The sequence below is a fragment of the Lygodium microphyllum genome, chromosome 7, assembly GCF_053477565.2.
Source record: "Lygodium microphyllum isolate KBCC chromosome 7, Lygodium_microphyllum_v1.1.10, whole genome shotgun sequence".
Classification (NCBI taxonomy): Eukaryota; Viridiplantae; Streptophyta; class Polypodiopsida; order Schizaeales; family Lygodiaceae; genus Lygodium; species Lygodium microphyllum.
In genome coordinates, this window is record NC_141141.1 from 27550244 (window position 1) to 27569181 (window position 18938).

Consider the following 18938-nt stretch of genomic DNA (forward strand, 5'->3'; position numbering starts at 1 on the left):
TTTGTATAGTAGACTATCATAAAGTACAAAATAGGATTTAAACCACTTTATAAAAAATTTCAACACAATTATCTAATGTTATTGAAACAATAAAAAACATCAAGTAGATTCTCTCATTGATATTGGTGGTGTTTAGAAACACCAAGGTAATTACATAAAACACTTTAAATTTCTAACAAGCATATATTTCATAGCCATGCAAAAGCCTTTAATGTAAGGAATATATCTATTATGAAAGTCAAAATTAGTCCATATAGAGTCAGCGTCTTCTTGTTACATCATGTATATTGGAAAAATACAAATTTTGTAGATTTTGTATAAAACGTTTAGCTGCACTACCATTTATGAAATGTTTGTGATATCCTAACTCATGAGCAAGTTGCATTACTTCCATATCTTTCAAAGTAGAGACTAAAGGAGTCTGCTTCAACATGGATAATTGTGAGCTGTTCAATGTAAGAGACGGATGACGTGAGGCATTTGTTGAGGATGTTTGTATAATAGATGGTCTCTTGAAGCAAGAAGTAATTGAAGGTTGAACATATATACCATCTTTATCAATCATGGTCTCGTGCGGTGCTGATGATGAAGATGAAATACCATCATTCTTTGCTCTAGTCCATTCATCAATGACAACCTTGAATTGAGCATACAATTCATGTCCATATTGAACTGGATCATGTCCATATCGATCAAACTTGATGACTTCACATACATCATGGTATTTTCTTAAGCGAGTCAAGTATGGTAGAAGTTCTTTGATCAAGATAGAGTCTTCACAATCAATATCAAATGTTTTTGGATAAATGCAATTCTCAACAGGATTTGGACATCCTTTGTAAGGACTATCATCTATGAGAATAGTCTTGGTATGCTGACAAACATCTCCATATTGATCCCATATATACTTCAGAGGCTTGAACATTGCTTCTACTCCCATCTTATCTGGTCTATATATGATTTTGAGTCGATGTCTATAACATTGTTATTGGCCCCAAATCATGAAGAAATCATACTTCCTTTTTGTATGGATCTCCAAGCACTTAATAACTACCATGACATTCTTATGTAAAGCTGTTGACCAAACTCCCACTTGGAATCTTGCAAATAAGACTTCAAGAAACTCCATACATCCTGGTCGAAGAACAAGCCATTGCTTTCCCATTTGAAAGCTTTGAAACCTTTTAGACTTAGCAAAGCATCGTTGTAAAAGAAGACCATTGAGATCAAGTATTACACATAATTCTATTGCATTTCTTATCAAGAAAACATCAATCACATCATCGTGCTCTAATGTTGTTGAATCTGTTAGATATTGAACCATAGATGTCTTAGTTGAAGTTACAAAGAAGAAAAAGAAGCACATTAGATTCATTTACTTCCTCATCATTCTATCTAATGTTTGAGCTATAAACTGGCATAGAACACTAAAGCAATTTAACTTCACATTGATAAATACATAAATAGATACTACTTAAAAAATGATATCTTAAGAAAAGAGACATTTGACCATGTGGTCAAATCTAATCAAAAGTAATATCATGAGGTGAAAAAAATATATATGACGATTTTTTTGAAGTAAAATCTATTCTAATAAAGTCATTTTTCCATACCTACTTTTTATCGCTAGTTATAATTATACTTGAGATACTAACAATAGATGCTTGTAATTAGTTGCACAAATTATATTATCATTATAATATTTAACATACTCAGTTTTTAAAAAGGCCTTCAAAATGGCATGTACAAAGAAGGTGTTTATTAGTCCTAATTATTAAAACAAAATTTAAATATGATACTTTTGACCATGTGACCAAAACTATGTCACATATAAGTGACACATGATAATTTAATTGAGATAAGTTATACTCTATTTGAATAAGTTTTCATAGTTTCTTCTTAAGGACTAACCATTCTATTTTTGAACTAGTTATATCCCATAGATATTTAAACTCACGAATTGTAACAAGGATTTTATCATAATATTCCATATACAGATCTCAAAAGATACATTGGAGAGAAATCTTTGTTGCAATATTTATTACTAAGGTAAAACTCCTTTGGGAGGTGCAATGAATCTTTTTTGGGGAGTGCAATATATTGTTGGCTTTCTTATCCTAAGGTACATGCATAGACATACACTAGTGACGTAGTAAAAGAGGCTATAAGAGATAAGAGATTTGACCATGTAGACAAATCTAACCAAAACTAACATGACAATATCATAACACAACACATATAAGAGTTTAATTGAAATAAGATCTAAAATAGACTTAAGTAAATTTTGCATAGCTAGCTCAAACTTTTCATTATGATAAGTATTCTTACACACTAGATTACAATTAAACAGTTATCCTTACAAAGGATGATAAATTTTAATGAGCTCTTTAATATCGATTTGGTAAAATATTTACTTAAATAGATTTTTTAAACCAAGCATGCTTGGTACCTTTTATAAAAAATAAAAAAACCAAAGACATAGTTTCTTTAATTAATATCATCAAAGAAAGAAAATATTGCAAATGCTAATGGAAGTAACTTCTCAAGAAAAAAATCAAAATTACATCAATGTGTCTTCCTTGATGAAGGGAGAAGGAACGGAGTTTAAACACTTGAAGTAGCCCTTAATTTCTCTTTCATAATTAGACTTGCTATATCTTGGCTTGATTCTTCTATGCCCTCGAGTGGTACTTCAAGAACTTGAACTTCAGTGGGAGGAACCTCTTGGGAGTTTGAATTTTGTTTGGCACTCTCATGGACCCTCCACAATTGTGCTTCAACCTCTCTTTGCTCTTGAGTATTGCAAACCACTGCAATAGTCTTCATATGATTTACCAATGCCACCTTAGATGCAAGTCCACTTGCATATACATCAAATACAACCTCATGAGCATCATTTAATGCTTTGATTGTAGTTTCCATAACTTTCATTTTCTTTCTCAAAACGGCCTTTGCAATCCTTTGTTCTTCTTCAAAATCTTCATCATTGCACTCCTTGTCCAAGCCTTCAAAGTCCAAAATGGAAGGCTTGTTGACATTGTTTATATATCACTCAAAATTGATGAAGCTTTTCTCCATGGTCACTAATGTCAAAACCACAAAATAATCTATAGATCCAAAAGCAAACGTTCTATCCATTGGTAGGAAGTCAACACTACCAACTAGCATGCGATACTTGCAAGAAATGCTTTCAAGAGCATTTTCCAAAGTTGCCATTTGCTTTCAATCAAGAAATGATAATAACATGAATTGTTTAGGTTCACATGTCATTTATAGTAGAGTGGATACAACCTTTCCAAACTTTATAGAGTCCCATTTCATTCCCTCAACCCCATGTGCTGCATCTAGAATAACAACCCCAATAGTAATTGGATCTCTGTAAACATTATATATAAGATCAAAGGTTTCTAGATTACGTCCGACAACATATACACGCCAAGGGGAAGTAGTGGAGGATTGAAGAGGATTTTGCTTTTTTCCAATTAGGAAGTCCATTTGGTAGGGACCCTGCATCAGCTCCACGTGTGAGCTTCTTTGATACCCAATCATTGCAAATGCCTAAAATATTTGTGTAGACTTCATCATTGATATCATAATCATCAACAAGATCTTCCCAACTCTTCATCACAGCGCTACTTTCTGGAACTGAAGCATTGAAAAGAGTGGTTTAATTCCTCCTTTAGGACCCTATCTTGCTTGATTTGCTTAGCCCTTGTTTCCATGTCAATCATATCTTCCTTATCCCATTTGTTTCTAAGAAAAAGGATATGACCTTCATTGATCTCCTCTTGTAGTGTAAGGATGTATCCATCCTTTAAACCCATAAGGCAACGAAATGCAGTAGGAGAAGGTTGCCTTCCCTTTTTTCTCGAACTCTCCTCTTGGGATATAAGTTCACCTCTAGAGTATCTCTTCATGATTTTGATCCAACTATCAAATATTTCTTGGGAGCTAACAATCATATGGCAATCTCTAGATGCACAATTTTCTCCAATGTATGCCACAAATCTCTGCAAAAAAAGATCAAAATAGTGAGCATAGAACAAAAGAAAGAGCATCACACTAATCTTCACAAAAAAAGAAGGTAAGCTTATATGTGATTACCTGCCATGGTACTCTTTGAGAGCTTGTCTTAGAAAGCCCTTGTTGGGGTTTTGGTGGAGAACCAAATGCTAGCCACTGATCTCTTAATTGTTGAAGTTGCTCAACATAAGGGGCATTCTTCATAACATTATGTGATTCCATATTTGTCATTCGTGAAAGCTCAATGCACATTTCCGCAGGACAATCAACTAATATTCTAGCATTTCTTGTGGTGTATAAATGCTTGGTTGCTAGACAACGTATAGTATTACTCTGAATATATATCTTTGCTGCATGAATTGAGTGAAGCCCTGATATAATCCAATAACTATAAGTGTCCAACTTATTAGCATCCACCTCATCACAATGCATGGGTCTCTTCTCATTGTTGTCTTGTACAAAAGGCATAAGATATGCTACTCTTGCTGGGTTCATGGGAGTCTTTATGAAAGACGTGGTTAGCTTCTCTACATAATCCCAACATAGTGACCTATAAGCATACAAAGGAGGTGCCTCATAACACCTATCAACGAGAATAGGAAATTGTGTTGTTGGACCAAATGGAAAGAATTTTTCAAACATGTGAAATCCTGATTTTTCCTTCTTTCCCTTCTTCTTAACTATTTCAGGAAAATCGAATGTTCTTTCTACTCCCTTGACCTCAAGAGAAATTATTGGCTTTGCAGGTGTAACTTCTAACATGGAAGGTAAAGTGGCATCATTCTTAGTAGTGTTAGCAGCCATACTAACAACAAGAGCTTGTGACAAGGAACTTTGTTGAGGTGATTTTGACTTTGAGCTTGTGGGATTCCATGAATTATTATCTTCTTGAGGAGAAGGTGAAGATCTCAAGTCTATTTTTTTATCTTGGAGCTTCATTCTTTTGTTGGGGCAATCACATTTTCTTGATAGGGAAAGTAGCTCACTATTTTGAACAACTTGGAATGCCAATATAATGTCTTCTGTGCCCTTTACCTCCTCAAATAAGGTCCATCCCATTGTTTTCAAAGAGTATTCTTCATCCTCTTTAATACGGGCAAAGTGAAATGACAAAGGATCAAGTTTGTATACTAGATTTTTCCCCTTGATCTTAACAAGATTACATGGTATTCTCTCTTTCCCAGCACATCCATCTGTTATCTTCTCTATGACACCATCTTGCTGAAAAAATGCAATATCACTCTTTAAAGTGAATAAAAGAATATTGTCAACCCTTTTTCCTTGACTATCATAAACATCCACATACCATGGATACACAAAACCACCACTAACTCCATCAATGGTTTGGGTCTCCTTTTTGGATGTGCTATCTTTCTTTGCCATTGAATAGTTCTACAAAGAGAAAAAGTTGTTAGACAAAAGTGGATTTAAAAATATTCAAAATTCACAAAACCCAAATAAATGTATAAGATTTCTAAGTTGAAAATTGAACACACAACAACACAAGATTTTACGAAATACAAGACAAATGTACTCCAAAGGGACTCTTCCATAAAATGAAATATTGAAATTTAAGATTAAGTGTGGTATGAGATCCAACCATAGATATGTGTGCTTATGTATCAAATCTCATGGATTATCCTGGCCCTAAGTTAGCATTAATTATGTTTCTCTTGCAAGAATCATATAGTAAAAACTTTGCCACGGACTTCGGTGAGAAGATCAAATTCTATTAATAGTGAGACTTGACCATGGGCTTAACCAAATGGTCAAGTGATAATGAAATGTTGAGTGTGAGTGTGATATGAGATATAGTGAAAAATCATTGTGGTTATGTAGAAAATGTCATGGATGATTTTGTCCCTAAGTTAATATTGGATTTCTTCTCCATGTAAGTTTCCTATGCAAGGATCATACTCTAGGAACTTTGCTAAGATTTTTGGCCATGTGGTCAAATCCTATTTAATCAAAGAATGAGATTTAGTCCAATATGAGATCCACCTATATATCAATGTGGTTATGTAGCAATCTCACAATTCCATTTGGCCCAAAGTTAACATTTTAATTACTGTACATGTAAGTTTCCCTTGAAATGAGCTATATTGTAGAAACATTGTCATTGGTTTTAGCCATGTGGTCAAATCCTATTTAGTCATAAGACTTATCTATAAGATTAGAAACTTTGCCATGGTTTTTTACCATAGGGCTTTTAAAGGCTAGTTAAAGAGAGGATGCGGTTTATTGTGATATGAGATTCACATATAAATAAATATAGCTATGTAGCAAATCCCATAGATATCAATATAAGATAAAGTGAAAAACACTTGAAAGGTGGAGATTTGACCTCATGGCGAAACCTACAAGATAAGACGATTTCTATAAACTGGTTTTAACCATATGGCCAAATCTAGTTTCATAACCATATGAAAAAAGTGATTCATTTGTTGTAACATGTTGTGAAATTGGATATGACTATATAGCCAAATATTGTTTTATAATAGAATGAAAAAGTGGTCTCATGGTTTGCAAGATTTATGAGATTAGATTTGATCATATGGCTGAACAAAACAAGAATGGGGGATTCTTGGATGCTAGCATTGATAACAAAATGAAAGATTTGACCATATGGCCAATTTTTATTTTGTAGTGGAATGGAAAAAGTGGCTAATTTGTTGCAAAATGATATGATATTTATAGAAAGTTATGAAAAATTGTAATGAAAGAAATGGTTCATGGAAACAAAGTGGTTTGTCTGTTGCACAACAAGTTTTGACCACATGGCGAAACTTCCTATAAATATAGTAGGTAATCAAGGAGTTCCAAGTAGAACATGGTCTTCCTTTTTTGGAGATAATATAGAAGATGTTTTTCTTAGAACACTTTTCCATACAACCAAATCTAGCATACCCAAAATTTGTGTGATTGAACCCACCATAGATTTAGTCTTAATTTTTTGGGATCAAATTCCAAAAAAGTGGTTTGTTTGTTGCAAGACAAGATTTGACCACATGGCCAAATTATAGAAAGTAAGGAATTCTAAGTAGAAATTAGCCTTTCCTTTTGGAAGTAAGCAAGGGTTGATAATATAAGAAAGCATTTGACCAAATGGCAAAATGTCATTCTTGTAGTAAAATGAACAAAGTGCTTGATTGGTTGCAAGATATTGTGATACTACAAGAGTCCTTATTTTGGCCAAGAGATAGCTTGAGGAGAAGATTTGGCCACATGGCAAAATCTCACAGTATATTGGAAAAAAGAACATAAATTACTTCTTATATTATAAGAAAAGATTTGACCTCATGGACAAATCTCAGATTATATTGAATCAAATAACAAAAAGTACTTATTATATTGCAAGAAATTTTTTGACCATATGGTCTAATCTATAAATTGATGAAAGATCATGATATGTGTTGTTAGAATATCAAATTACATCCTATGGCAAAATCATATTGAGTATTGTAAGTACTGTATAGCCATATGCTTATTGCAAAATTATAAAGAGTGTAACCATAAAATCTGATGGTAATGCTTTTACTATGAAAATACAGTATAATAGAAAGTTCTATATAGTAAAGTATAATACAATATATAATAACTTGATAAAATGCTCTAATATTACGGAATGATACAACAAATATAAGGCTAGGTTTAGCCTTGAGGCAAAATCTTGAGGTATATAGCATCACAGAATAGAAAGAAATGCTAGTATTTTGAAAGCACTTATCATTGATAAAAGCATTGCACAAACCATTTATTCCATATTCACATCTAAGAGACTTTTTTCAACATTACACAAATCATATATTTCATATTCACAACAAAAAGAGTATTTTCAACAGTGCAAGAAGTCATGTTTTCAATATTGATGTAGAGTGAAGCTATCACTTGCAAGATAGTGGTTGGACAACAAAAAAGACAAGCGCTCCAGGAGATCAATCAAGCAATCGAGAAGAAGAAGAAGACATTGAATTCTCAAGAGTGAGTGCCTAATCTCATTGCTACAGAAATACATATACATAAATACATATTGCATTTAGTCTTCATACATGATTCTTATTTAGAAAATGCTTATGGTGTTTGATCTTAATATTATTCAATACTAATCATACAAAAGAGTAGTAGTGTGATTTGTAGTAATTGTATGGATTGAAATGGTCATAATCAATGTAGTTTAACTCAAAATCAGAAATGAAGTAGGGAAAAGTTGAAAACCTGTTGTAATTAGTAGGTCAGTAATGTGTGCCAACGTAACAAAAATCACCCGTGAAGTAGGAGCAGGCACGGTGTGGACTGGCGATCATTCACTGCCTTGTTGAATTGCTGAAGCCTTGGAGCAAGATTTCTGATTTGAAGACGCACGTAGTTTTGGTTATAATATCCTGATTCGAACCAGAAATTGCACTGCACAATCTATTCCAGTTTGAGAAAATGAAACAGTGAAGAGTAGTCAAAGAAGAGGAGGGGGATAGAACCGCCAAAGATTAGGGCTGCAACACCTATAGTAAGAGAGGGGCGACAGAAGCAAAGATAAAAACATAGAGGATCAGAGATGCGAAACCTGCAACTGTAAAAACACAACAGAGAAAATGCTCATGTTAGAGAGTTGCGTGGAAGAGAGAGGGAGGGGAAGAGAAACTCATTTAGAAAAACGTCATGATTAGTTGTAAAGACCGACTCATGAAATGAATCATTTAATGTATCACGCTATTCGAATAACCATAACTTGTTACGGAATACGAGTAGATTTAGATCTTATTTTTGTGTCTATTTTTTAATTTTATTAAAGATTTCAAGTTGCGATTTTTTCAAAAATCACATAATGGCTATACCATCGGCCGCCGCCGGGGTCTACCGGCAGCCCCCGGACCCCGCCATTGGGGGCGTTGTCTCCAAACCCCCACCGGGGGCACTGCCCTCGAACCCCTGCTGGGGGCGTTACCCCCAAACCCCCACAAGGGGGCACTGCCCCTCGGACCCCCCGTTGGGGGCGTTACCCCCAAACCCCCACCGAGGGCACTCCCGCCCCCAGACCCCCACAAAGGGGCGCTACCCCCTGTTGGGAGCGTTGCCCCCAAACCCCCCCACGCCGGGGGCACTACCCTCGGACCCCCGCTAGGGACATTGCCCCCAAACCCCCATCATGGACACTAACCCCAACCCCCTACTAGGGGTGTTGCCCGCATACCCCCACCAAGGGCCCTACCGCTTAAACCCCCCATTGGGAGCTTTGCCCCCAAATCCCTACAACGGGCACTATCCCGAAACCCCAACTGGGGGCATTGCTCCCAAACCTCCACCAAGGAAGACATTGCCCTCAAACTCTTACCAGGGGCATTTCTCCTAGACCAGCTCCTTCCCCCTCGCCCCTCCTTAAGAACCCACCATTGGGATATTGCCCCTATTTCCACAACTAGAGATTTTACCTACATACTCTCTATCCTGCCCTACTAGAGATTCTACTCTCGAACTATCACTAAGGTGGATTCAAAATTCTCAATGATATTGCACATTACATATTAGATACATTAAATATACATAATCTTACAAAATATGATTTAATATATTTAAATTATATTTATTAATTATTTAAAAATTAATTTAATATATATATTTTTAAAATATATTTTGATAATATATTTCATAATATGCACATAGTACGATATACTAATATAACATGATTTAGACTAAAATAGTATAACTTAAAAATAAAATATAATATGATACATTTTATTATTATCAACAAATAGGTAGTATAAGATTTGTAAATATTTAACCATGATAAAAATTATATTTCATTCTCAAATAGCTTCTAATTGAAGCTAAAATTTCCTCAATATTTATAACTTTGTGTCATAGGGAATGAAATCTCCTATTTTTTAGAGGTCATTGTGGTTTCAACATTTAAGCACAAGGTCAAAGTTTCTCAAAAATATATTTATCATTGTTATCATGTGGAATACATGAAATAAAGGTTTTGATCATTTGATCAAATATTTTCCAATGGAGATCACAGAAATTATTTATTCTTGTTGACATACAATAAAGGCTTTGAACATTTGGCTAAATCTTGTTCTATGGACATCACAAAAATTTATTATTCTTGCTATCATCTAGGTTAAATACATGTTTTGACTATATGGCTAAATCTTTTCTTGTGTATATCACAAAGAATTTTAATCCTAAGTCTTGTGTAAAATAGTTACAATAGAGGTTTTGACCATCTGGCTAAATCTTTTTCCATAAAGATCACAATGAACTTTTATCTTTGTTATATGTATTTGGCTTGAGTTTTGACCATTTGGCTAAATATTTTTCTATGGAGACCACAATGAGCTTTTATCCTTTTTGTCATGTGAAATACATACAACAAAGGTTTCAATCATTTGACTATGTTTTTCCCTATGGGGATCACAAATAATTTTTATATTTGCTATGGTATGGAATACATACAATAGATTTTTGACCAGGTGGCTAAATCTTTTTCTATACACATTATAAATAATTTTAATCATTGTTCTCGTGTTGAATAGATATAGTACAAGTTTTGAACATCTGCTATATCTTTTTCCAATGAGAACACATAAGGAAGTTTTTGCTTACTCAAAGAGTAGCTAATAAAATAAAGTAAAATCAAGGCAACTAAAAATAATAGAAGAAAGTTTTCTTATTTACTGTAGGGCGGCACAGTTCATGAGAAAGTTTGTTTTTGGCCATATGGTCAAATCTATCCCCTTCTTTTTGTACGATGTTTCCATTAACACTTTCTATTATGGAAGTTTGACTCATTCTATCTAATGTTTAAGTATTTTTTTGTTTCAATGAAATTTGATACTTCATTGTATTTAGCAATTTCATCACTATTTTCTTCTTTATGAGAGGTGACAACATACAAATGATAAAATCTCCATTTTCTCACTTGTACATGTATCATGAATAACGAATTTTATTTTGGAGAAACTGTGAATTTGCTAGTTGATCATGAGATTGTTGCACTTGGTAGAGTGCATGCAATACATCCAAATGAGACATGCCATGGAGAAACACTTGAAGATGGATATATTTCAGTGGTGGCTATTGATAAATATTTAAATGTAGCAGCGTATTTGCCATTCCCAACAATTGATGCAATGAAGGTTCATGAAGCTGTAGGTGGTTTTGCAAAATGGGGAAAGAAAGATGTGGTGGTTATTTCAAACTCAATAACAATTCATGACGGAGGAGATGATTGCGAATCAGACCATGTCCTGCCTTCTAAGGATATTTATGTGCTTAGCATTCGTGAAAGTTGGAGAGAACGTAGAGTGATGCTATGGACAGAAGGCAACACTGTGTGTGTTGGGACAGGGGTTATATTATTGGCTTTTCCATATGATGTGATAAACTTTGAATTGCTAGGAGAATAGGATGTTGGTGTGGTGGTAGATAAAGCCCTTGATCAAACCACAGGAACATACATAGATGACAACCTCCACTGTGTCACTTTGGAAAGATGGCCTATTAAACAAGTCACCTTTGCTGATGGAACATCACTGCTACAACAACAATTATACATGCAATTTGTCCCTACAAATGCTTGTGCCAAAAACATGGAAGATACCAATGAAAATTATGTTTCTGCAAAAAAATCAATTTTTGTTCAGAAGAGATCATATTGTATGGTCAATAGAAAGCCTCGAATTATTGCCCCTAAAGGTGTAAACTTGAGGACTTCTATGGACTCCATTTCACAGGTTTCCATGATTGATTGTTGCCAAGAAAAGTGTTGTCAGTTTGCTGATAGAGAAGCAATACAACAATTACGTAAATACTTTTGGGGATTGCAATTTGAAGACCGCACAAACTATGTTTATGACAAGTTTGAATCATCATGCAGGATTGATTACTTGAGAATAAGGAAGTACAGCTTTATCTTCAATAGACAAGTGGTATGTGGAAGGGCATGGTATGAGATTCGTGGAATCCCAAATACATCTTTTTACAAGTACAAAACACAAATTGAGCATGGCATGAGGAGGGCAATGCATGGAAATAAGGGAGTAATAAGAACAGCTTGGGATCACATAGAGATGGAAAGAGCCATCCTTAGAGACTTTGTTAAGTAGAATGCAGAGCAAATGCCACACAAGAGTAGAACAATGCAAAATTGTGGGTCAGAAAACAAAAATCACTATCTCTTTACATATCTATCATTGCTTGTTGCAAGAGGAACATTCAAGATGATCCAGCTTGGGTTTCTCATTGTGGCTTATACACATGACATCGATGCAATGTTCAGCAAATTTTCAAAGAAGCTAAGGATGAGCATGATCTTCACTTTTCCTCATCTTATGCAACATTTTCAATCATGCCAGATAACTAGTCCTACATCTTTCTTATTGATACATGTGCTTAACTTTAAGAGATACATTGAGGGATACTTGTGTGATTCGAAAGATACACTTGTTGGTCACTCAAAACCTCTTCAATTTTGGTTTTATATGCAAGGAGATACACCTGTCATGCAATACAAGATGCATCCAAAGTCCCCAGACTGGTTACCAAGAGAAGGTGGCATTGAATTATGGAAGAGAGACCTTGCAGGAAAGCCTACTTTTCCAAAGGGTGTTCCAATGTTACTGCCCATGTTTGAGTACGTTAAGGATCATCAAGAAGTAGTAAGTGGAGTTAAAGATTATTTGAAGTATTGGGAAAGATGGTCAAATGTACAAGGACCTAAAGCAGAGTTCACAAAGTTTATAACACCAGTGATTGATTATTGGAAACATATGATCTACGCTCTTCAAACTCCAAATGTCCAGGATGATTTATTTTTCATAGATTTTTAGCCAAGAACACAAAGTGATGTAAGCAATATACATGTAGATAATGCAAATGACTTCATTGGATTGGAAGAGTTGAATAATCACTATTGTGGTCCTCTGAGCAAACGACCCAAACATGCATTTGAACCAATGCTTGATGTTAAGAAAGATGACTTTGTGCTTGTTAGACCTTCAAATCCAGTATATCCAATATGGCTTGGTGTTGCACAAAGTGAGATCGATACAAATAGACATTCCAAAAACTTCAACAAGGTACATATACAATATTGGGCACCAGTTTGTAGTCGTCAAAATGCTACAGATGCAGAGGTGTATTTAAATTGTTGGGATAAATATTGAATGTGCAACAAAAAAGATCCTGAACGATGGGAAACAATAGATAGCATTGTCTTCTCTTGGATGAAGAAAGGTACAAAATCTCCCAAAAAATTTAAAATTCCCCCAAAGGTTGTATTGAAGGTTAAAGAAAGTCTACAAGAATCCATCGACTAAAGATTTTCCTTGAATATTTCAAGGATATTAAAACTAAGGTGTTTATTAACACCACCTTTTTGAGTTTTTTCAATCTCTTGGAAACAACCATAAGCAATAATATGTTTAATTGCACCAAGTTCCAAATTGATGAAATTCCCAAAATTCATGAAATCCATTTTGATTTGGTTTTCCATATTGATGGGAAATTCCCAAAATCTCAAATATGGAGTTACTCTCCACAATAGATAGAAAAGGCTGAAAGGTGAATGGAGAGACACTTTCATGCGGACAGAGGATTCGGGCCTTGTTCACCTAACTCCTCATGGTCTAGCACTAAGCCCTACCATATTGGTTGTTCACATATCTATTTGAATTTATGATTTGCTCTTTATGTAGTCCTCCTCGTCCTTCGTATTTTTAACTGAGTGGAACTTTCTAATGGATGTGTCTGTAGCATGCCTCACAACTACTGACAGCATTGTCACAATAGCTGCAAAGATTTTGAAGGACCAAAATACCAAATGCCATGGCTAGTACAATGGTCACATATGTAAGCTGACGCATTTTTTCATTCAACTACAGATCATCACTTTGAAATATACTACCTGACCAAAGTCTATCTTGTACTGCAGCTGAATGTCTATTCAACTGACGTTGCAAATCCAATAGCAGATGGTTATGATGGAGAGGAAAGTACATAACAGTAAGGCTTATAGAAACAATTTAGCAGTTAGAAACCTTTCTATACTAGACCAGAACAACACACTTTTCACATCTAAGTTACAGCCCACAAAACCACAAATATTGTATTGATAGCACCAAACCGGGACTCCTGGATCACATCACCCAATTTCTTGCCTTTCAACAATCACCTAACTAACAATATTGGGCTTTAGTCCCCATAGAGAGATCACTACAAAAAACCCTTTAAATTCTCATTAATACCATCTAGCAGCTCCATTTTGCAAAACAAGCCATAGAATCATCTTAGAAATCTTAGACCATAAATTCTTATTAACGCCATCTATCACCTGCATGTTCCAAAATAAGCTGAAGAATAACCTTAGAAACCTAGATCAATAGCCATGGATGTTAACACTACAAAAGTTACATCTTTATATCAACTGGGACTAGACGTAATGCTATGCTATGAAAAATATGATTCAAAACCGCCCAATGCTAACACCTCAACACTTACAGTTCGTGACATTTTTCGCTGTAACATCCTGTATAGACAATATTATCATATTCCCAGGGAGTCCTATCCTGATTTAAAAATGGAATTACCTAGTGTTTTTTCTGGTCCACAGAGCAGTCAATCTACACCTGTTCTCCTTTTCAGCAACCAGGAAGTGCTACTCCATGTATTGCACCAACTAATACTAAATTACAAACATACAAGCATGGCTGGATTATGACAATGTCCTCAGAGAAATTACACAGTGACAGGTCAGAAAACATGAAATAAAATGTCATATCAATGAATGTTAGTGAAGGAGCCAGGCAAGGTTGTACAGAGCACCTACCCCAAAACAAATTTATCATTCAAAGGAACTAATGACCAACATCATTGTTGGTTAATTATTAAAAATCTGATCTTCTGGTAAAAGGTTGATTAATTGCTTTACATGATGTGCAGTCAGCCATTACGGCACGGTATCGCTGCATCCCACTATAGAGCGCCATCCTGTTTGCAGGTAGGTTTGGCTTTGCTAGCCTTTGTAATTTGGCCCCTTGGCCAGCTTTGTTAGCAGATACTGAACCTGAATCAGAGAATGCTCCTGGATCTGAAGTGTCCTGATGGCGTTCCTGCTTGGAGGAAATGAGCTTGTCACGACCAGCCTTCACCTTCCCACGATATGATCGACCATCTCCTACAGGCTCAACCACATCCGGTGCAAATCGGACCTTCTTCAGCATAGATCGAGCTTTTCTATCTGGAGACATGAAATATCTTTGTCGTGAGTGCCCGGAGCCTCCTATGAATTAAAAATCCTTGTAGTATGCAATTGACAGAGGTAAGTCCCCAAAATCAATGGCAGAGTTGTTAAGAAGCAGGGTACACCATGAAATGACTAGCTTAATTTTATTGATTCATTAGCAATAAGAACATGGTTCATGAGTACTACAAACAAAAAACTTTCTTCTTGATGTTCTTGAAGGAAAGCCAATAGCAAGAAGCTTTATGGTCCCATTCGAGTACATGCATGTGGAGATGTAGGGACTTTTGTAGACAATTTCCTCGCTTGTGTTTCCATTTTCAGTTAGGGAAAGCTTCCCCCAAGACTTCCCAGATTCTTATTAAGCCCTTCGATACATCTGGCATTCCCTTTAAGATAATCATGTAGCACGTTCCCACTGCATTTTGTATAGATGCTAGCAAATAAGAAGTCATGAAATAACTAGACTACATCCAAATTAATCCAATAAGGCCATTACACAACAAACTGGAAATTTCGGCAAAGCAAGACAATGCGAGAGCCTCACTAGAGTACAACCTAATTAATACCATAAAGAAAATTACACAACAAACTGGGAATTTTCATGAACCAAGATAAGCAGACCGTCTCACCAGCTGTAGCAGGTGCTTCGGATGTTTCAGGAAGCTTCACCTCTAGTAAGCCACAGTCATCCCCTTCCTCAGTGTTTGATGAAGCCTCAATGGCCATCCCTACTCCTCCATCGGCATCATCTACTGTCGAGCTACGATTGCTAGGAATAACTTGAAACACATACTGCCGTAACCGTTGCTTTCCGAATGTCAAGAGAGCGACACTCCCAGAGACTGCAAGGACGGCAAGAAGCCCCACTGCTTGAGGGCTGAGCTTCGCCGACTCTGGACGTGCAGAGCAGATTTTCGTCATCATCATACGTTTGCCCTTGTGGTACAGACACCCTGTTTGCTAAAGGGAAAAGGGGGAACACAAGGGGAGGGGCAGTGCCCACAAGCTGGGATCACATGGGGAGGCAGGCTATGGAGGTGTCCTCGTGTAATATTTGAAGTACAGAATAAACAAAAACCTGCGCGTTGCTGGTGGACTCAGGCTGTCCTGTGCAACCATAAAAGGGGATTTTATGCAGAAACCAGGAATTCAAAGATACAACACTATCGTGATCTTCTTGGACTCGGGCTGTCTTGTGAGACCATAAAAGGGCTTCTTGTGCAGGAAGCCAGAAATACAAAGGCACAAGCTATAATGACCTTCTGCTATAATGATCGTATGGATCTTTGAAGCTCCTTCTTGCATGTCAGCATGAGAAGAAAAACGCAGGCGAGCTTTTCTTGGGGGAATAAAGACGAGTGTTCGTTCCAGTATGAGAGGAAAACGCAGGCTTGCTTGACACAAGTTGGTTTGTTTTGCCCTTTTGTGTTTCTTTAACGGCTGAGAACTCCAGGATTCAGTCAGAGCTGCCCAATGCTGGCCGCCATAGCTAGGCTCTCGCTTCAGATGCACCAATTCTAGCCCCCCCGGCAGGTTCCACGGCGCCTGAGGCAAAAATTAAAAACGAATGATGCCGATGAAACACCTTCCTGCTTCCCGGCAAATTAAGCGATCATCTGCCCAAAATTAAGCTGGTATTTTTTAGATTTGTGGATGCTTTTCTGGGGGCATGGGGGCTTGCCCCTTTTGGTTAAGGTGGTCTTAGTAATTCTCTCTCTCTCTCTCTCTCCCTCTCTCGCTCTCTGAGGAGCTCCCATTGCCCTCTCTCTCAACAACTACAAGAGGAACCAGAATAGTAAACGCATGCCATAAGTCAGCAGTGCCAGTCGGCCCCGCTTGGGCACATGCCACACACACGCGTGACGCCATGCCCTGACAACCCATCGGCCCCGCCCGTCGGCCAAGGGTGTCCTGACTCCTGCCCATCAAAGCGCTACCTCTCTCGAGCCGTGCTGAGGAGAAACGACTCAAGTTTTACAAAAGCTTTCTCAAATTTATACAAGGATATTTACTTTTTTTCAAGTTTTATAAAAGCCTTCTCAAATTTGTACAAGGATATTTATTTATTTTTTAAATATATTGTTTTAATTATTTTTTTTCAAACATATAGCGAAAAAAACAAGTTCACATTTCAAAATTCCTCCTCAATGTGAAACGAGAAGGACACATGTAATCCTCGAGCATCCCAATACCACAACCACATCAACAAGCGCATTTTATTTTATTTACTGAGTGCTTGAGCAAGAATGCATCATCCTTTTTCTTTTCTAGAGTGAGGTGACTCCCCTTGTGTTTCTTCAAGAACCTTAAAAATTTTAACATTTGGGCAATATGGACATCCTCCAAAGCACTTATGATGGCATGGTCACATCACCTTCTTATTCATTAGCTACCACTTCTGATCAAGCCCTATGATTTCTTATTTTCAAATAGGTTTGCAACTCTTGTAGATCCAAGGCTATGAGTTTAGAAAATGGGGCTATGATTTCTTATTTTCAAATAGGTTTGCAATTCTTGTAGATCCAAGGCTATGAGTTTAGAAAATGGGGCAAATTGTTGCAAAAAAGCATTGTTTTTTAGCGTTCTGGGACGAAGTTTTGCCAAGGAGATGTAAAAAATTGGCCCTTTCATTCAAAAGAATTTAAAAACTTGCCATTGGGTTAATATTCCCCCCTAGTTTTTACCTTGCACTACATTCCTCACATACTTCTCAATCCCCCTCCCCCAATAAAGACAAAAGGCCAAATACAACTCTACAACTAGCTAGCATTTGCTATTCTATGACATTGCATTCATGACCAACAATGATGTGGGGATCTACTCAACATATTTTAGACGCAGCAATGCACACCATTCCTTTTGGCAGACTAGTACTTGTCCCATTTGTGGATCAACTTGACTTGTCCTTAACTAGGTTAGAGATGCTAAAACTTATATTGTTATGTCTCTCCATCAACTTGGGAGCTAGAGTTATTGCACTTAGATTAAGCTCTTGCAGGACAAAAGGCTCACCAGAGACGAATGGGAGGCTAAAATTGACATTGAGATCCACCACCTCGAGTCTCAAATTGAAGATGTTCAAATTTTTATGGAGGAAGTGCAAGTAGAAATCGATGCCTTTACTAGTCGAAATGCGTGATTCTTTTCCAAGCTATGTAGGCAGTGCTACCCCCAGCACCTTTTTGATGTCAATACTGATGTTTATGATGACCATGTATATGATGTATCAAAGCCAAGATGGCTCTAACCTTAGTCGGGTTTGCCTTCCATGGCCCTCTCTAATGTAACTTTTGTCTCCTCTTTAATATAATTTCACCGCGCTTATGGTTTTTTTTTTTAACATATATGCACATGCATACACAAACACATACATATACGCACATGAATATGCATGTATGCACACACACAAACACACAAGCACACACCTTGTTACGTCATGTTTAAGACATGCTTTGTTTGCCCAAAATCCATATTTCTCAAATTTCTCTTATTACACTTTAGTGTTTTTTACCTTAGAAAATTCTTTATTTCATGACCAACCTTTACCTTACCATTCATTTTTCATGTTGAATTCCTATTTCCCTCTTCACGAGCCACTTTCTTCTTCCCAAAGGTTAAAGCAAAGTTACATTGCACTTTACCTTCGTACATCAACTTTTTCCTTCCAAATAAA

At 36.4% G+C, this 18938-nt stretch overlaps 1 protein-coding gene across 1 annotated transcript; it reads right to left on the reverse strand.

The window, feature by feature from the left end:
• Positions 1 to 14667: 14667 nt before the first annotated feature.
• On the reverse strand, positions 14668 to 17170 carry LOC148033296 (uncharacterized). Its single transcript, XM_087681203.1, has 2 exons — positions 15895 to 17170; positions 14668 to 15259 (listed from the first exon to the last, which is right to left on the reverse strand). The coding sequence occupies exons 1-2, from the start codon at positions 16190 to 16192 to the stop codon at positions 14907 to 14909; spliced, it is 651 nt and encodes a 216-aa protein (XP_087537329.1). The 5' UTR covers positions 16193 to 17170; the 3' UTR covers positions 14668 to 14906.
• Between the last annotated feature and the right edge of the window lie 1768 nt (positions 17171 to 18938).

Bases quoted from the DNA above. Each gene is read 5' to 3' on its own strand.
- LOC148033296 (XM_087681203.1), bottom strand. From the start codon at position 16,192: ATGATGATGACGAAAATCTGCTCTGCACGTCCAGAGTCGGCGAAGCTC. The intron at 15,260-15,894 runs GTGAGACGGTCT...TCATGTCTCCAG, and splicing joins CGAAGCACCTGCTACAGCTG to ATAGAAAAGCTCGATCTATG.